The 21,108-nt window shown below is 39.4% G+C and overlaps 1 protein-coding gene across 1 annotated transcript in view; it reads left to right on the plus strand.

The window, feature by feature from the left end:
* The window catches only part of LOC139719727 (erythroid differentiation-related factor 1-like), a 68,206-nt gene extending 47,936 nt beyond the window's left edge, over window positions 1-20,270 (plus strand). Inside the window, exons 11-22 of the mRNA XM_071631119.1 lie at window positions 2,570-2,645; window positions 5,195-5,306; window positions 5,833-6,077; window positions 7,178-7,937; window positions 9,296-9,481; window positions 11,367-11,573; window positions 12,688-12,911; window positions 16,234-16,392; window positions 18,154-18,304; window positions 18,863-19,371; window positions 19,615-19,661; window positions 20,147-20,270. Of these exons, the coding sequence (XP_071487220.1) occupies window positions 2,570-2,645; window positions 5,195-5,306; window positions 5,833-6,077; window positions 7,178-7,937; window positions 9,296-9,481; window positions 11,367-11,573; window positions 12,688-12,911; window positions 16,234-16,392; window positions 18,154-18,304; window positions 18,863-19,371; window positions 19,615-19,661; window positions 20,147-20,270 (2,800 nt within the window). The remainder of the gene's footprint in view (window positions 1-2,569; window positions 2,646-5,194; window positions 5,307-5,832; window positions 6,078-7,177; window positions 7,938-9,295; window positions 9,482-11,366; window positions 11,574-12,687; window positions 12,912-16,233; window positions 16,393-18,153; window positions 18,305-18,862; window positions 19,372-19,614; window positions 19,662-20,146) is intronic.
* The last annotated feature ends 838 nt before the right edge of the window (window positions 20,271-21,108 follow it).

Below are 21,108 nucleotides of genomic sequence, written 5' to 3' on the forward strand. Positions count from 1 at the left end.
GAATGAATGAATGAATGAATGAATGAATGAATGTATGAATGAAATGGTGGAATATCTAGAACCTGATATTTAGATGTCCTTGAACTTCCATTACTAGAATGTTACTAGCTAGACACACTGCATTTTTTACAGCCATCTCTTTGTCTGTTCGTGCACGTAATTTCTTGCTACCATGAGACAACATGCATACCGCTCTGTTTGTCTTGATGAAATATGAGACTATGATGTATGATGTGATGGTGAGGAATTCTCTGAAAGTGAAAGTCGCTAGGTTTAAGGCGAGGGATTTAGTCCAACCTCAAAGAGTGGGAAGAAAGAGAGACATTAATATTGGATGATGATAATAGATAGGATGGTCCAGGTCAAAGGTCAAAGTTTGTCATTCATGGAAATCCTTCATGAAGCTTGAAATTCCATCAAACGTGTTGCAATGTTTTAACCCATTGAGGATGAGTCCAGAGAATACTCGGGCAGGTGTCTGTGGGACGTACGTGCTATAGCAAAATCAGTCCGTCCTCAACAGGTTGAGATTCAATGCAGCATTTCATCATGTCAAATTCTTGGGGTTACTTTCTGAATGCACCCCAACACATTTACCACATACCATATGTCTTTTTTTGTGTGCCAAGATCTTAAAAAGTTTGGCTTGTTTATTTTAAGTAATGTATAAAGGCTCAAATACATGTTTCCCATATTTGCAAAATGGTGGAAAGGATATTGCTAATGATATTAGTTCTTGCAATGATAAAGTGCTTAATTTTTTTCTTTTGCTTGTTTTTGCTAGTTTTGATGAGATCTCTTAGCTGGAATATTGCATAAGTCTATTCTGTCTGGTCTCAAAGATTTGCCGGCAGACCATGTGATTCATCTATTCCATATTTTCTCTCTCTCTCTCTCTCTTTTGCCCCCTATAATAGTCAGTATCATTAGACACTGCAAGCATCAGCTGAAATTATCAAGTAATCAATTGAATCCATTAACTCTAAGTGTGCCACAGTGTACGCCCCCTGTGTGCCACTTTATTCCAATGCTTTTGGAAAACATTCTGCTTTTCAAACCCCTGCAACTTTTTGTAGAAGCATTTCACTCAGAAATGCAGTTCTAAAATTGCAGAGAAAAATTACAAGCTTTGCTGTGATACAAATTTTATGACAGAGCTGTTGCTGTTTTTCTAGCAAATGGCCAGTATTTGAAACAAATCAATTTGTGCTTATGAGCAAAATACACAAAGTTGGCAAGCTGTTGACTGGGTTGGATGTGCGTAGGAGGACACACAAAGACTTCAGTAATGACTGCCACCCACTGTGACTGCACATTGACCCTGTCTTCATCAGACCCAAGTATCGAAATAGCACGCTCTTTTGTGGTTAGGAAATTAGCCCATTGTCAAATTAACCAGCTATTGAAGAAGCCTGCAATGAAGAAACAAATGGTGCGCTATTTGATCAAGAACATTTCTCCCAAACCTTGGTCTAGTTTGTGAAATAGTGCGCCAATTTGTTAATTAGCGCGCTATTTGGGTTGCGTCTGCATCAGCCTGAATTTTTTTTGGATCCCATCATTCAAACTGCACGCTGGGACCACAAAACTCTACGTAAAGTTCTGTGACTGAGCGAGCCAAGTAATGATGCAAAGTACTCATGCGTCAACTTCAAACTAATTTCCCTGGTGAGCTAGCTGTCTTCGAGCTGATGAAGATGTACATTAATAATACTGGGCTTTTTTCCTAAACTGCAAAATAGCCCGCTTGTGTGAAGACACATCAATTTTTTTACTGTCTGTGGCCTTATCCACTGAACTTTTGTAGCTCAGCAGATACATGTAATACCGCAAACTATAAATTACAGAGTCCCTCTATGGTTCAAGTAACATGGCTGCAGTGGTTAGTGCTCTATGACAAAGCATTTTATCTTTGTAGCCTGGTCCTCAGGAGGGGCCTTTAACTCTATATGCGCCACGGTTTAAACCCCCTGTTTGTCACATTATTCTGAGACCGCAACATACAATGTAGGCATGCTTTGAGTAAAAATTCTGTGTTTCAAGTCTATGTAAGTTTTTATAGATTTTTATTATGCTGGACATGCAATGAGCAAAATTCTAGGGAAAATGGGAAGCTTTGCTCTGATGTACATTTTTATCATAAATCCATGATTACTTTTTCATTCAAATGATCAGTAGCTACATCACTTTCCAGGCATGTCCTTTGCACACAAAACAGCATCATTAACACTGAATTTATTTGCAAACGCAATAGGTAACACCATTTGATATTTAATCGCAACATTATGCACTTCCAGGCTATATCTGACAGGAACGGAATCGTGAGTGATGGTTTCATTGTAAGGTATCATTTGGCGATTTATTGATCGATTTGGGCAGGTTTGAGCAAAATATGCGAACTTGGCACGATGTTGACTGAGTTGGGCGTGCGAATGTGGCACATAAAGAAGTTAATAAGGCAGTGGGTCCTATGGCTGTTTTCTTGCTTACAAGCATTCTACACTTCCCTGAGCAGTTACATTAAACAAGTGTATGAATGACGAATGACTCAAATTCATACATCTTGCAGAGACAAGCACATCATAGTGACCCTCCTGATGAAGTGTCTGGCTCTGCTGGGTCAGGGTCGCGACCCCCATCCAGAGGTAAACACTTGTTTGTTGTTTGTTTGTTTTGTATGTTTGATTGTTTGTTTGTTTGTTTACTACATTTATTTCTGTATTTTTTTCTCAAAACAATATCGACACAAATGTAGAAATAAAATGATGTACAAATAGCCATATTGTGAATTGATATATATACCGTATGTCCCTAAAAACATTACAGTGGTACCCTCCGCGATGATATCTTTAAAAATATTAAATCAATCTAAATACAAATTCAGGGTATGAAACTATAACTGATTGTCCCCATCTTACAGAAAAACCCATTCGATTTGCTTCAGTGGTCAAAGAGAAATTAAGAATTTTGTAGAGGATGTTGGGAATCTCTTCCCTTCAAGTTCTGTCTATTGTATTCACACACAAGATCATCGAAGTGCTAAACTTGGAAGAATTAGACTCATGACATGCTTTACAACAATCCACATTTCTCTGTGACCGCTTAATCAAATCGAATGGGGTTTTCTGCGAAATAGAGCTAAAATGTTATATCTTAAGACCCTGAAGTAGCATTTAGACAGTTTAATCATATTGAGTGTTATCAATGAGAAAATCTGATGGCAATTTTTTTGGGGGACATACTGTATAGTGTAGTCTGAACTTATTGCATGTAAATTCATCTGACGATTTCACGAGCCATTGTACAATATCATAACAACAAACTGATTGCATCTTACAATCACAGATCAACCTCAGCTTCCCCCCCCCCCAAAAAAAAAAAAAGTAAAGCAGGAGACTACCTTTATAAGAGAAGCTTGATTAGAATGGTGGTTTCGTCATCAATTCAACTGCAATAATTTATTTTTGCACCCCAAGATCAGAGAGAGAAAAAAAAAATAGCTTCAAAAATATCATTGTAAGAGAGACTTCTAGACAGCGCGTCAGCATTGTTTATCATCAGTGATGTGTGTGAAAGGTGAAATATTTCTAGTGAGCCATTAAAGCAAATATTAGTTGTCAGATAATAATGGATCTCTGATTTGGCAGTGCTGGGAACATTCCGTCTGCGTTCAGAATAAGACTGCTCTATTCATTGTTAGCCTGCCAGTGTTGATATTGTGGACCTGGAAAGTTAGACTCTACATCATACAATGTACAATCCTGTCCCCTCGCAGCCCCCCCCCCCCCCCCCCCCTCCTCCACATGCTCACCAGACAGTGACACATAATGTGTGCATGCAGCCTCGGGTTTCACACATTGTTAGTGTGAAATTCTCAAGTGATTGATGTGTACAATGAGTGTGTGGAAGTGCAAACATGCTAGTGTGTAAACACTTCAATATATATATACATATATTTTTTTGAATAGTGGTAGGGTAAAGTAGGGCAGAATGAAGGGGTCACAGGAATGACCTGCTTTTGATAGTGCCAACCATATTGTCTGGGAAGTTTCCAACTTCTGCATTTAAAGCATGTTTGCTCTGTATACATGCCTTAAGAGGTTTTGACAATGTCGCGTTTAGTGCTAAACGTGTATGTAAAGTGTAATGTCTGTTGTACTGAGTATGCAAGATTTTATGGAAGAAAGTCAAGAGTATGTGGGTTTGATGCAATAGCAATATGTCTCCCTCATAAGATAGCAAAAGCAAAGGTGATTTGTTTTGTTTACAGTTAGGTTGCGATATCTGTGTAATAACACATAGTTGTTTGAAGAGAAAGGTACTGTGAGATATGACTAATATGAATAAGATCATTGAAGGTAGTAATCAATAATAATATATCGGGAGTTGGAAGTCTACTAGGTGGTTATCAATCTGCTCAACATACTCTTTCTGCAAAGACAAAAAGTCAGGGTGTGTGCCTGCACACTTTTGACACTACTTGTTGATATCATTACCTTCGCCAAGGAGGTTATGCTTTTGTCAGCATGGGTTTGTATGTCTGCCTGTTTGCAAAATAGCTCAAAAAGTTGCAAATGGATTTGGATGAAACTTATAGGAAAAGTTGATAATGACACAAGGAACAGATGGTCAAATTTTAGCAGTGATCTGGGAATTCTTATGAATTTTTGAAGGATTTCTTATCTTTTGGCAAATAAGGTCAATGAATTTGGGAGTTCAAGCTGTGCGTATTGAGGTGTGCATATATGCATACCAGTACTAAAGCGTGTGCTCTGCTTGAGGTGCCACACAGCTTGCAGGAAGCTAATGAGGTACACGCAAGGTGTTTTTATCCTTAGTGGGATTCACATTTACACAAATCTCGAGATTTAGATTGTGTTAGTTATCCCACTATTTTGTAGGACCTATGTGTAAATGTGGCTTTAGGGAAATTGGATGATTTTCAGCATGTGTATATGGGTGGAAATGACCTGCTTGGCGGAAGTCTCCGAGTGCTTTTGTAGTTATGAATGATCTTAGCACATGTGTGGCCTTCTATTACAACAGCAGGCACATTATGAATATCTCTGGCTACAGCAGCATAATTTAGTATTGCAAACTCACAGTCTCGGTAGCCTCAATTTTTTTGGCACCATTGTCTGTTGTAGATATTTGCCCTAAATGCGTGATCTGTCGTGATTGGTTCGTCAAACAGATTGTGGTCTCGGCCAACTACATCCTTTGTCAGATGTTCATGGACGACAACAACAAGAAAGGTAACCATGGCAACACTGGTAGCGATGATGAGGTTGGCTCGGACTGGACAGGTAGTTTTTACTACTTTTAACCTTACTGCTTGAAGAAAATGAGCGATATTGTCAAGATGACAAAAGACAAAAATAAAAGGCATATCAAGAAAAGATGACACCTTTTCTGAGCTTTCATTGGAAGACAGTTCAAAATCTGCCTGATTTCCATAAGTTGGGTGTTTTTTTTTTTGGTTTGTTATGAAAACATGTAAATATTCTGTGAATAGATAGTGGTAAACTTATATGAGTGATTGTCATTATGACACATTGATGTGGACCTGATGTGGACCAGCCTTGTTTTTGTGTTGGATCAATTCTATGGCACAAAGAAACCCTTCCTCGTGATTCTCTTGATACATGCACAACATGATGATGATTTGAGATTTCAGTAGTTTTGAGTTTACAAAAAAGACTGGAGTGAATCATATTATTCTTCACCATCAGCGGATAGAAATGAAAATCTTTGTGATTGTCTCATCTTTTCCTTTTTTTGACCAGAGTGAACTGATTTTCTCTAAAATTCCATCCTCTATTGTGTTCCCAGGCGAATCTAGCACAGGAAGCGAAGTGGAAGACGATGATGTCGACGACGACGATGATGGAGGGATGACCGGAGAGAAAGATGATGGAAACTACGTCCTGCCTCCCATCGATATCCCCAGCCTCAAGCAGCCGGCTAAAAAGGCGTGGAAGAACCACCGGGATGACGAGCGCAGGAGGTCAGAGGTCAAACTGTTGAATGCCTCCAGAGAGGAGAAAGCCATGCAGACTTTGGAATACGTCGTCAGGGTGAGTACTGTATCCCCCGAATATTTTGCAAGGTTTTTACTTTCGTGAATTTTGTGAGTCAGGTGCTATTCGTGAAATTAAAGACACACGAAAATAATGACTCTGATTCCGATATAAATATGACACAGACTTATACTGTATGCATTTCTCCATTCAGTACAGTACTCCACGATCGCGAATTTAACCACTTGCGAAATTGTTGGGAAGTCCCGATTCGTGGAAATTTAGACTCGCTAAAAATGTATGCCGTATACAGTATATGTTGGTGATGGTGAGGAAAGAGATTGATGAGAATTTGAACTGTTAAGTTGTTAAGTGAAACATTGAGCGCAATACATAGGAATTCACATTGTATGTCATCAAATCCAGGCCCACTTACCCACCCATATCTTTTTTCTGTTTTTTTTTTTCACCAAATCATCTGTGCAGGCATTCTTTAGAGTAGTGACTTCTTGTTTGTTTGCACCCCTTACACTTTTTTTTAATCACTCATCATCCTACTTTCACTTTGTGTGGATTATAGCTTTTTGGATCCTCTTTGTTTCTGATGCTTGCATTTAAAGCCACAGTTCCTCGCTTGAGGGTAGGCAGACATGACCCCAAAATAGTACTTTCCACTGAGGGCTGCAGCCCCTAAAGTAAATAGAAAGTTTGTATTCACCGAGGCCCATAGTACAGTAACCGTATTAAGCAGGGCACGCTTTCACAGTTGCTTCATGACATTGTTTCACAATCAGTTTACAATTTGGAAAATGTTGTATAGAAGTGACATTTTCCAAATAGTATGCCATGAAGTGTCAAACAGGCCAACATTGTTAAATACCAGCAGTTGAAAAAAAAATCAGTCACATGAAGCTCTTTCAACTAATCACTAAAGGATGCATTCTTATCCAAAATGTGATTATATTTATTTGCAGATAAATGACAGCAAGTAAAAGAGCCAAACATTCATGCAGTGAAGAACACCTGTTTGCTGTCATTCTAGAATCCTAAGATATCTTGTCAAGAGCATGATATGTGTATGTTTTGAGACAGGAATGTGTACTTCATGTTATCACATAGCATTTAAAATTGTTGTCATATATCTTCCTTGAGTACAGGGCCTGGAGGTACTCAAGGCCAAATCGTCTGATGGCAAGGCCAGCACCCGCCAACCAGGTTCTCCCACCCAGGCCCCAATCACGATGCTCCTGCCACAACTGTCTCCAGAGAAGACCAGTAAAGCCATACCCTTGCCGGACAAACCGGGAAAAGAGCAACGCCCCCTGGAAGTCGGCGGAAAGATTGGCGGAGATGGTAGGGGGCAGGCTTCATCGACACAAGAAGAAGAGGAAGAAGAAGAAGATGACCATGGTTGCGAACTTTCAAGCGATCCATTTGTGAAACCTCCGCACAGCATGCTGGATGATACTCAGGGGACTCCGCAATCAGAAAGTGATGGACATGGCAAACAAAGGAAGGGGGAAAGTACAATTGGAGGTCCTCATGGGGACGGTGCAAGTGATGAACCTCGTACTCTCAAGGAAGAGAGGACAGAGGATCAGATAGTGATACGCAGTATGCGGACAGTCTGCCAAGGCAACAGTCAGAGCTCAGATGTTGACGATGCTGCCGCAGGAAAGTGCGGCGTCCTGGTGCCGAGGGTTCCGTCATCGGACAAGGGCAGGGCGGGGGGCGTGGCCAGTGATAGGGTGGTGGTGAAGGAGAAGTCCTTCCCGCAGGGCTCGTGGCAGGAGACCTCGGGACTGCTTCTCCTAGAGAAGGCCTATGAGGCTTACTGTGTGCTGAGTGAAGTGGCCTGGCGACAGCATCGTCATGGGAGGGCGCTCCTCACAAGCCATCTGGCCATCAAATGTCTTGGTGAGTTGCAGCCATTTACTGTAATACCAGAAATTTTTGCATGATGAAACTTTGGTGAATTTTGTGAGTAGCCAAGATTAGCAAAAGTAAAATGCATGCAAAAGTTTATTTCAAGTTGCATGCAGTGAATGTTTTCTAGTTTTGCAGTAAATCCACTACTTTGCAAACGCATGGGGATTTAAACTGCCCTATCCAGTACATCTGGAGAACTTCTATACTGTATGTTTTAGGATGCGTAGTCCACACACAACATAGTTAATTTTATATTTTGTCTGCATTGTAGCCCCACTCCTTATCCCCTTAACCTGTTGAAGACTAGTTCTCGGGCAGGTGTCTATAGGAAATGCGTGTTATAGCAAATTCAGCTCATCCTGAACAGGTTAACTTATGGGGAGGTAATGGGGTACATGCATGAATAATTATCTCTATCCCTCGTACGAAACCGTACAATATTGGTACTTGAATAACGCTTTTACAACAATGTTTCACAGCACTTCACAAAATGATATCAAATGCACATTAAGGCAAGGGAGGGAAAATTGCAAATAAAACTAGAATATATGTATATGATAGATAAATTTATTATTGAAGGAAAAAAAGATCTTCAAGAAAGTTTGGAAAACTGCCAGAAATAATGATTCCTTGGTATATTTAGATATAAAGATTTCTTCCTCAATGGAAGCATTGCATACTGCTCTCAGCGCAAAATGTATGTCAAAGTGCTTAAAACTCTTGCTTACTCCTGAAGTCATCAACTGTCATACAATCTATATTTGTTTTTGCTGTGAACAGTGAATGATTTCCCATGTAGCTGAAAATTAAGGTATACCTTTATCTTATCTTCATATCAGGAAATTGGCAATGTACCAAGTTCAAAATGCAATCAGTTATGGGTGATATGCATTGTTATATCTCTTTGATGGGTGATCCCTTTTTATCAGGCCCTTTTACTGTCTTTCATATTTTCTAACATTAGGACAACATGTGTCACATCATAGCTCAAACCATCCAAGAACCTAGCAGGCAGAAATAAAATATCAGAGAAAACACGAGGAAAGTAAAATATGTGAGAAAGAACGAAAAAGTCTTGAAGTCTTACAGACTCTACTCTCTTTCAAGACACGTTGCATCTTGCTGATATGTTTTGATGAGTGAATTCAAGATGTGTGCGTAAAACATGAGATTGCTAGCGTGGTTCCAATTGTTTGGATGCATTGACCCCACCGACTAGTAGTAAACTTCAACCCACACTGGGTCCATACATCTATCAAGACGCGGTCTCCTGATACTCTATCTGGCATGGAGCCACTGCCAAAGGTCTGACAGCTTGTACACCTGCTGTTTCGATTCCCACCCAGGCGCATGTAGCTCCATCCATGACCCAGACGGAAAACTGTGTCAGCTCCTCGCGGTGTGCGGCGACTCCCATCTCCTCCTGACGCACGACCTCGAAAACCAGACCCTCCACCGGCACGACTACGAGAACATGTCCGACGTCGACACCGCCATTCTGGAGATAGCTGTACTCCAGCAGACGTCAGATGGTGATGCGAGCATTGCAGGCATTATCTTTCTCTTTCTCTCTGTATATGTCTTTCTGTCTCTCCCTCCCTCTTTCGCTCTTTCTGTCTGTCTGTCTCTCCCTCTCTCTCTCTATCTATCTGTCCAGCTATCTATCTATCCAGTAATAGCTATCACTTTATCTTGTTATCTATCTGTCTATCTACCTATCTCTCTATATGTTTATTTATCTTTCTATCTATCTCTTTATCTATCTACTATCTGTCTATCTATCTATCTATCTATCTATCAGTTTATATATCAATCAATTTATCTATCTATAATCTATCTATCTGTCTGTCTGTCTATCTTTCTATCTATCTATCTATCTATCTATCTATCTATCTATCTATCTATCTATCTATCTATCTATCTATCTATCTATCTATCTCTATTGGCTTCCCCTCCCTGAATCTAGATTAAGAGGTGTGAGGTAGTCATTTATATCACTCTTGGGAAAGTTTTATCCCAAACACTAAATGATTGTCAGTGTGAGCCCTCATGTGTTCAATGGAAAATTAAGCTATTGCAGTCTGGTCTGGTCACACACATGTCACCTGAATGGGAAGAAAACATCTGATAAGTTTCCATTATCTTTTCTATTCATGTTGTCTTCAAGGTATTAGCCCACATTTGTAAACCTGCAGCAATTGGTCTCATAGTTAGCATGGAGTTTGGGTATGATTGCAGTAACACCTGTGCAAAATTTCGTTCCAATTAGTCCATTGCTTTCATAAAAATAAATGAAAATGCACCGTATGCATGCGTATAACGCTCGCTAGCTCCGGTCCACATACAAGTGTACGTACTACATGCATGCGATACATGTGTAAGTTACATGTACGTAGCTAGCCCGCGCTCGTAATTCGATTTTGGGTCGGGTTGACCCGGTTTGAAGATTGATTTTAAAACAATGATTTTCTCTCTTTTATCGAATGGTATAGACAAAGAGCAACAGGTGAGGTATGTTACTGTTATAACTTGTACTTGAAGTCATATTGGACCTATTTTATGCAGTTTTGATTTTCGTGGGTTTGCTAATGTGGGCTAATACCTTTAAGTACCTCATTGTAACTTCATGCTAGACCATTTGGGCACATTGCCCCACAACGTGATAATGATGATGATGTGTTTTCACTTGGTGGGGATGCAGGAAAGTAGGATGAATTAAAAGGAAAAAGGTGAGAAATTGTGATATTTGTACAAAAATGGAAAGTTTCATATCTTTTCCATCTCCAGTCCAAATTGCAAAGTCTAAGATGATGTGCAAGTTGCATTCTTAACTTTGTGAAGCATTTGAATAATTATGTTTCTTTCTTTTTTTCTTTTTAATGTGCTTAGTTGCCTAATCTTTGCTATGTTAAATCGCATTTTAACTGCAAGCCAACTTCCCCATGATTTTCCATCAGGCCACAAGTTTTCTAATGAAGTGGAGCAATAGCATATATTAGTGAAAAGCACAGAGTCTCTTAGAGCTAGTCATGCCAAGGTCAGAAAAAGATCAGTGGTCAGCCAACTTTGGGGCTATGTGGTAATGGGTCAAACTGGACTACTCAACCCCCCCCCCCCCCTCTTCATCTTGTCCCATTATGCTTCCCATGTGGGAAGTGTCCTGTAACTTACAGTGGACTCCCGTTATAACGAAGTCCTCGGGACTGGCAGTTTTCTTTCATTATATCAAAATTTTGTTATAACTGAACAAATAAACAAGAAAATACATGGAGTGGATATCTTTGCGGCCTGATTTTTTACCCTGTTGTAACCCGAATTTTGTTATAACCATGTTCGTATAATGGGAGTGCACTGTACATGGTCATGAGTGTCTTATTCACCTGTTTTTGGGCGGTTGTGTCTACTTTCGACATTCAGTGGGAAAGTACGAGCGAGTCACAGAGATGCAGAGTGAGACTGAGGACTGCCTGGAGACCAGCATCAGGTGCTACAAGGCGTGTCTGGAAGAGGCCTCCAAGAAGGGCAAGGCCTTTAGGAGGAACATCAGCCAGAAGCTGGGCAACGCCTGCAACGAGCTGGGCGTCTTCTTCATGAACACCGCGGCCAATGTGGCGCCAAAGGACGGTAGGTGTTTTGTTGGGAGCACTGGCCGTTTTGCTTTTGTTTCCCTTTAACTTTTGTTCTGCAGCTTATGGAGTTGAAACTTTGCATTGAGATGCAGTATCATTTTCCCCCTCTATAGTTGACCAGGATGATGATATCTGGGTCCTGTTTCATAAAACTTGTTATTAGTAACAACTGCCACATTTCTATGACAAATTTGCTCTCAGCCAATCAGATGCAAGGATTTCAGTAGCTTTAAGTTGTTATTGATAAACAGTTTTATGAAACGGGGCCCTTGTTTCATTTTGTTATTTCTGGTGATGATGAGTTGATATCAGCTTTAATCAAAGCACCTGGAAGACCTTGTGGTATTCATAAAATCTCTTCTATAAACATACTACAAAGTTTCTTTCTTCTTTTCATATTTTTTTTTTTTCAAAGAAGAGATGATGTAAAGCAAGTATTGATACACATAACATTTACTATTAAAAATCAATTACCTCAAGACCAGAACTGTGAGAACCACCTTGCTGATGTCTTACATTTCATGATGCTGTAAAAGAAACACTCACTTTGCCCCTGCTCCATTTCTTTTCACAAATTTTGTGTTTAAACTGAGTGAGCACAAGAAGTGTTGAGACATGTACTATTGAACATTGCTGAAGGACATGGAGTCAGCTCAATGCATTACAGGAGCCATTGGTGGCTTAGTAGCTAAGACTATGGACTGGTAATCTCCGCAGTCCCTGGTGTACCTCTTGTGGCTGCAGTAGTAACGCCCCGAGGCAAGGCACTTTATCCGCATTTCCTAGTCATTCGCTAGAGAGTTAGACAGCAGTCTGTCGTGTATTGCTCACTTGCAAGCATTTAATACTCCCTTTAATAGCAGCCATGTGAAACAAATAGTAATTCAGTATCAATACACATGTGAACCTGTTGCTTGAATTTGCTGAGATTTTTTAGGAGTTCTTATGACAAGGAAGACCGTTTACACATTATGAGCTAACTGTTTTAGAGATGTTTAAGCAACTTGAAGGACAATACAAGAAAAATACAACAACACACTGTCTATTCAGAGCACTTTGTCTGCCAAAGCTTTAAAACAGTCTTTCGCTTTCAATCTCTCTGTGACTAGACTCCCTCCCCAGCCTTTTCCAGCAAGAGTTGTGGAAGGAGAGCTACATGTATTTCGACGCCGGGATCAAGACTTTTGAGGAGGTGGCAGACATGACCAATGTGGCCCTCCTGAACAGCAACATGGGCCGGCTGATGAGACTGTGTGCCCAGAGTTATGGGGCCGGTGGCAGCATGGGACCCAAGGGGGAATTCAGCAACCAGGAGAAGCATTATTATGTCAAGGTAAAAACAAATAAATTATTTAGAATAAGGGCATTTGTGTTTGTGTGTTAAGACTATTTGATAGCCTTCTTAACATAATGCTATGTTGGATGTGCAGATTTAAGTGTTTTTTATCATATACATATATATATATATATATATATATATATTTTTTTTTTTTTTTAACCAATTGATTTTGTATTGTGAGATTGACCTCATTTTTAGCTTGCAGGAAAAATTTATCAAACACTTCAAATAGTAAAACTGATATTCGATTTGTTGTGCATAGTTTACGGTATATTTTGTCTAAGGTGTTTCATTTTTGCAAGATCTAGTAATCAGCCTTGCAAAATCAGAGATGTGTTTAAGTTTCTCATGCAGTATATTCTATGAAACTTGAAAGCATGAATTATACTTCTGCCCTGATGTAGGAAATTTGTTTAATATCACTATCACCAGATCATTGCATATATCAAATATCAGAGAGCATTGTTGGTCAATAGCACAATCAGGGTATGCAATTGTGTAACAGGGGAAAAATGAAAAAAACTTGGTGAAAATGCTTTTTTTGCTGTTTGTTGTAGCTGAGTGTTCAAATTTTCATTTCATGTAAAGAAAGAGTCAAAATTTTGCATTAAACTGCGCATAAATTAGCATTTTAATTAGGGGTGTCGAATTACATTGAAATGACTGATATATTGGAAAAATTCATTAAAAAAAAGGAGAATGTTTTTTCATCTGATATGGTTGTTAGATATTCCTGATAAACATCCCTTTCATTCACCACCAGCACATAGCCATGACATATCACAAAATATGAATAAATGTCATATTTTCACTTCTCGAAATGGATGATCAATTTTGTAGGCATTATTTTGAATTCAAATAAAACCACTTTTACATATTTTATCATATTTCACTTTTGCCAAAGAGAGAAGAAGTGAAACTTTCAGGAATAGGTAACAGACATATAGTGGCTATTATTACAAAGTTTTATGAAATTAGGGCTGGTACTTTGGAAGATATGATATTTTTCATCAAAAAATTACCTGTACAGTTTGACCTTTAATGTGCGCACAGTGTTTGGATCCATTCTCATATTTGTAAACACAGATAGAAGAATGAATGTGAGATTTATGATGTCTTGAGTTGATATCCAAGCTGTGACACTCAAACAATGACATATTAAGCCAAAATACTATGTTTTTGCTTATGATATCTTTAGAAATTGAACAAGCATTGAAATATGAACTCTGAACACTTATCATATGACCTTCATGCAGTATAACATGGGCGTGGATCGGTCTTTTTTTTCCTCAGCAATTTGTAAAAATATAAAAAAATAAGTTCTTATTGCTCACATTTGCTAAAATTTTCACACAATAGATTTCTACATATGTACAATTCATGGGTAAAAAAACAAGGATATTCAATAAGGGGAAAAGATTCTTTTAAGTAGTCAAATTAGGATATACCTCACTGAAAATACTGAAAAACGGCTGCACTTATTTTCCTCAGCATTTGAAAATGGCTCAAAACTCAAAACTGGCTGAACATTTATTGGCAAACAGCACACCATATTGTAGTGTGTCTTCAGTACTTTAGGGAAAGGCAGAAAAATAAGCTGTTTCTCCATGTATACCTGTGCAGCATGGGTTAAAAGGTCACAATGTCACAAAAATAAGCCAGCATTACACTCCTACCAGGACGGGACTTCAGACCTCATAACTTTCTCCAGCTGAAAGAACCACAGTTTTTATGCCTCCGCCAAGGAAGTGGCCGGAGGCATTATGTTTTCGGGTCGTCTGTCCGTCCGTACGTCCGTCCTGTTTTGTTTTTGTCGACATCTCAAGAACCGTGTGGTGGTTTTACATCAAACTTGGTATGAGGGTATATACTGGGGGGATAATACTTTGTTTGGATTTTAGGGTCATGGGGTCAAAGGTCACAGGTGATTTTGTGGAAAAAAAAGGTTGAAAATTCATGTTTTTCTCCATATCTCTCAAATGGTTCAAGGTATCTTCATGGAACTCAGTATATATGCTTGTTCCAATGGGCAGTGATTATCTAGGGAAGTTGGGGGTCATGTTTCAAAGGTCAAGGGGTCAAAGGTCAAGGTCAACTCCTCAAAATATCACTACTTTCCTTATATTTATGCAATGCCTGAAGGTTGTTTTTTTTTTAACTTGATGTATGCATGTATTACCCAATATATATTCTGTGGGAAGTTTCTTGCCAAAAGGTCAAAAGTCAAGTGAAAGTGTTGAATTGCACTTTTTCCTCCATATCTCAAAAGTAACTCAAGGTATCATCATGAAACTTACATATTTATGCATGTTCAACCTAACAGTGATTCTCTTTGGAACTGTGAGGTCAAAGGTCAAAGGCCAGGTTTAGATAATGCTATTTTCCCATTTGATACTGAAATTATACTTTTTCTCAATACCTTGAAAATTACTCAATGCATAAACTTATAAAAGGGTCAAAAGTCAAGTAAAAATCATCTGTTCCCAAATACCTGCACTCTGACATTTTAATCATTCATCCAATTGAACCTAGTTCTAGGAAAGTGAGCATTCAGCACATTTGTGGCAAACCTGTCATTTTAATATTTTGCCAATTGTGTGAAACTGTCATCACACATTGTCAAGACATTGTACTATAGACCTATTAGGAGAACCATGCATTATGGCGGAGGCATATCAGTCACCGTAGCGATATATCTAGTTTATTGCATGCAAGCAATGCCAGGAAAAAATACATTAATTTGATACCAAACACATAGGAGTAGACTTAAGATATGGACCTCAAATCTTGCATTTTTTGACGCATTACATGGGTTTGGGGGGACTTTTTGGTAATTAATCTTTAATAATTAACAGTAAATGAGAAGAAATTAGCTATTGTCTCACCACATGTGATAACTGATGTCTTAGCATGCTGCATGTGAATTTTTAAGTCAGTTGGTACATTCTTTTAGAAGTTACAATTTTTTAAAGTGAGAAAGTCATGATTGCATACCCTGATTGTGCTTATCACCTGTTTAAAATTACCAATGACAAAAGCGGAAAGGAAAATTTGCAGGCATTGAAATGATAGTCCCAAGTCAAAGTTAACCAGTTGAAAGGCATCAAGATCTTGAGTTTTTCTCTAAAACCTATAATGATGATTAAAACTCTAAACAAATGTGCATGTAATATGTGGGAGTTGAGCAACTCAAAAGTAACTGGAGTGTTGAAGGTTTGCTTTTTGGAACAACCAAATTAAAGAAAATAGAACACAGAGACTAGGAAAGTAGCAACAAGCTTCACAACATTTTTTGACTGGTTCTGATGCATCCCAGGCAGCAGATTGCTACACGAGGGCGCTGCAGATGTTGGGTAGCAAGCGCGGCCAGGCCCTGCTGCACGAGTCGATCACCTGGGAGCTCTGCACGACGTATTTCAACATGGCTTGTCTTCTGCAGGACCATCCCCCAATATCTACGCAATCTTTGGCAGAGGTATACCAATGCTTGTCTCCTCGACTTCCGGTCTAATTAATATTGGCAGGCGTGCTGGAGAGCCTTCTGTGCAGATTGGTACAGATGTCCTAAAAATAGTTCTTAATTCAATAGAGATTACCTAATCCACCTAATCCCCCTTGTGTTGTCGTGGCATTCCTTTTGGACCGAGGCACACTGCTACACCTCAGTGGGCTTGGTAACTTTACACCCGAGTAAAATTTGGATGGGTTACTGCATGCTGATTAAAAAAACTTGGCAAGTGCCTTGATGCATACAGGGTTAAAAGAGAACTATGTCTCAACACTATAAAAGCTGTCGTTTCATGTACAGATATTTTTATGAGAAGGAGGTCTATGAAGAGGTCACAGACGTTTTCTTGAGCTGTTGTTTTTTCTTGTCTTGAGATGTTGTTTGTTCTTGTGTCTCAACATTCAAGGACCTTTATGGTATACATGGAAAGAACACCCTGGTTTTGACAATTTTGTCTCATTTAGGCAAAACTGGAGATCCATAAGAAAAATGTGTTTTTGTGTATAATGTAGAGGACAGAGTAGAACCTGTGTCAGCAATTGTGTTTACTCCTATGCAATTATCAGCGTATTTGCAATTGAATCTTCGGGGAACATTTGTGTATGGATTGTCTTCTTACATTTCTGCAGCAATCATCACCTGTAGCTTACCTGGTAATGATATACGGTGGACCCCTGTTATAACGAAGTCCATGGGACCAGCAATTTTCATTCGTTATATTGAAATTTTGTTATAACCGAACATATTAACACTAAAAATCTTAGAAAGGATAATGTTGCGACCTGAATTTTTATTTTGTTGTAACCGAACAAATTAACTCTGAAAATCATAGAAAGGATAATTTTGCGACCTGAATGTTTATTTTGTTGTAACCGGAATTTCGTTATAACCATGTTCGTTATAACGGGAGTGTACTGTACTGTAAACATTCGCAGCATGAAACTGAAATGAAACTTTCGTGAAAAAATCATGAAGCTTTTGCTAATCGCCACTGCATTTAGTATGTTGTGTCGACAAACACTTTCTCATGCATTTTACTCGCATGAAATTTGGCTCCTTGCAAAATTAGTGAAAGTGTCATGCACTTCAAAATATCTGATTTTACAGTAATCTTTAGGCAAATTTGATATTGGAAACACCTTAACGAAGAACAGAACGGGTTCCAAAGACTATGAATGATGATAATAATGATGATGATGATGGTGATGATGTTGATGATGGTTATGAATGATGATAATAATGATGATGATGATGATAATAATGATGGTGATGATATAGATGGTAATGATGATGATATTGATGATTATGGTGATGATGATGATGATGATGTGAGCCTTCTCAAAGTTAGTGTCTTTTACTCACCTGCTTAGCTTATCCGATATACATGGATATAGATGGCCAACTTTCATTCCCTTGATCAAATTATGATTAAAATGTCATCTAACATGCAAATGAACCCATGTTTAATATATGTACATGAAAGTATGATGTATGGCAACATTGTTAGCAAGATTGGCATCCTTGCCTGCTTAAAACCATTGAAACACCCTGCACAACAATCTGTAACAATCATAGTTGACAGTAAGTCTTGCAATCTAAATGAGAACTGATTTTAAAAAAAAAAATGGAATTCAATGTCTCACAAGATTCATTGCATTAAGAAGTTGAGATGTCTTCCCCTTGCCACGTATTGAGAGATTATGTTCTGTGTTCCTTTCGCCACTTTAGCAGTCTTCCCAGAAGAAGGAGAAGCACACTCGCTCCCTCTCTGAGCTGCACTACGCCAAGGCGGTCAAGCTCTTCCGGGAACTGGATCGGCCGGTGGAACTCCTACGGGTGGAGCTGGAGAGAGTGGCCCTGCTGGAGCACCAGCTGGAAGGTGAGAGCCTAGTGCTTGCAACGTGCCTGCGGCAAAATGCTGGACTCGTGCTGTAGACAACCTTAATGAACGGAGTAATATCAAAGAAACAGAAGTTGCAGAAGTTTCATAGAATAAGCTTTAGAAATCAACTTTAGAATATGAAAGCTGTGCATGTTTTTTTGAAACGATATTGTTATATTGGTCACATATCAAATTTGGATATGAGGATGCTTTTCTCATGTTGTATGTGTCCAAGTGACATTAGCCTCAATCTTCACCAAATTTGCTCTTATCTTAAAATGAACTAAAAAAAGACCAAATTCTTCCCATGGCATGAAATCATTGTAGATTTTTGCCTTAGTTGCCAAGGATGACTTTTAAACAGAGCATGTTGAAAGTTGTTAAATTAAACTTGTCTAACAAAATTTTATCATGGTTTTCATTTTGTTAGTTATAAACAGTCAGGCAGTTGTAATCAGTGACATCATGGCTCACCTACAAAGTCTCAAAATTAAGTTTATGCATTCCCATATCCACTTTTTGAAATCATAGTGTTATATTTTCTTCCCCTTCCAGGTCAAACAGGAGCAGCAACACGCTTCAAGACACTAGAGGGCGCTCTAGCGATCCTGCTTGGCTGTAGGCAAGTCATGCCCCAGCTGGAGAAAATGAGTTTTTACATTGTGCCCTCGTCCATGCCTTCAACACAAACCGCAACAAAGCTAGACCAGGGTGCTGCAAAGCAGGCAGAGTCTCCTGCCCAGCAGTCATCTCGGATGAGCACATCAAAATGTGGCGTTGCTGAGGCAGCGGTCCCCGCGAGGGAGGTCACGCTGGACCCAGGGGTGGCAAGAACAGTGGGAGACGTCACCACTGCAGGGGTTGGAGACGGAGGGCGCAGCCCTGGAGGGGAAGGAGAGGGAGCAGGACAAGAGGGGGGAGAAGATGGAGCGATGAAGGAAGGGGGTAGGGTCAGGCACGCGCCCAAAGGAAGAGCCTTGTCGCCTCCTGCCACATCATCTTTCGAGCAAGATGATGAAATGAGGAGGACAGAGCAGGACAGATCCAACCTGGGAGATCAGGCAGTTGGTTTAAGTGATGCAGACTGTTGTAAAGAGCAGCACGCAGATTCAAAAGTGAAAGTCTCGGGAAAGGGAGAAGGGCATGAACGTCAACTGGAGAAGGAGAAGAAAGAGGAGGGGGAGGAGAAGAAACGGGAGGAGAAGGAGGAGGAAGAGGAGGAGGAGGACGACGATAATGCGGAAGGCAGCAAGTCTGAGATGGAAGAGGTGAAAAGACTTCTGGCCATTTTTGAATCTCGTCTCCAGTTTGTCCTTCTCCAACTTGTCAAACTCTCAAACAGTGGGAAGAAAAGGTCAGTTTGTTTCATAAAATATTCTCACACTCTGTATGGCACGTATATCGCAAGCATAATATTTGAGGAATTAGGACCCATTAGACAATTTTGCGTGTGATGGAATTTGCTGAATTTGCTGTTAAAAACCACAATGACAAGATAAGATGTAAATATTGTCTTCTCTCATGAGAAATTATTATGAGTTCCCAGCATGGAGGGTGACATAAACTGTATGTTGTATTCGTATTATGAGATGCAATATTTTGGTGTGAAAATGAAGATTTTGAAACATACGACACGCACAGTATCCAGTAAGGCAGTTAAACCGTTGAGGACGGTTTGATTTTGCTACAACATGCATTTACCATAGACACCTGCCCGAGTATACTCGGGACTCGTCCTCAACGGGTTAAGGTATATACGAAGTGTGTCTGATGTTTCTAAGCTTGTCTTCATTCTCTTGACTGATTTCATGATCAAATTTGGGTATCCTTGCTTACCAGGTCTCAGCAGATGCTGTCAGCCTACAAAGAGATGTACGTGGTGTCCCTGGGCAAGTCGTCGGCCTCCGAGGATCAGCTCAGTCTGAGTTCCCGACTGGAGGACATATCTCGCCTGTCACCTTGACGACCGTCACCTTGCCAACTGCCGCAGATAGCAGAGAGTCGCATGATGTAGTTTCTGAATTAGTGGTGCTAACTGTGATGAAAAAGGAGAAAAATGTGCTTTACTGTGTTGTGTGTGCATTTGTGTGTGTTTTGTCCAGTGAGGCTAAATGCACAGATAACAACTCGCCCATGGGTGGGACTATGATGGCTCTGATTTTGTAGCTGTTGCCCACAAGATAGTAATGAGAAAAACAATTACTTTTGTTCAAATGTACATGTAATCTAACTTAAAAAAAACCAATAACAATAAGTGATTGAGTAGTTTGTTTTTCTCTAGAAGAGTTGTGTTTGTCAATAAAGATTGTTTGACAGGCATGATGAGAATAGAAGCTACATTTGTGTTCTCTTAAAGCCCCAAGCTACACAGGTAGTATTCCTCAGGAATTTCACCTTTATACGTGGATGAGAGTACATCAGTGAGTTTGATTTTTTTTGCATAGATTATCCCACCTTTTAGTTTGTAAGCTAATTTGTATTCCTGTAAAGTCTTTTCTACTTGTATGAGTTCAGTTTTTCTGATTGCTGATCATATTGGAACAGATCAAAAAATACTAATGTTGCCAGATATTACACAATATTATTTCATGGGTTGCAGGTGTTCTATTGCATCCTAATAGGTGACAACATATGATATTTACTCCAAACTATAAATACCTCTATTAAAGGACATCTAATCATGTCATGATCACCAAATCTTGTATTTCATTGTCAAATCATAAAGGAAATAATATCCTCACTGAGAGATGTTTGGGACCAGGGTATATTATAGTCATTAGGTTCTACATAAATGTATGATT

The sequence above is a fragment of the Diadema antillarum genome, unplaced genomic scaffold (assembly GCF_040938485.1).
Source record: "Diadema antillarum isolate AM-2024a unplaced genomic scaffold, OU_Dant_1.0 scf00000114, whole genome shotgun sequence".
Taxonomy (NCBI): domain Eukaryota; kingdom Metazoa; phylum Echinodermata; class Echinoidea; order Diadematoida; family Diadematidae; genus Diadema; species Diadema antillarum.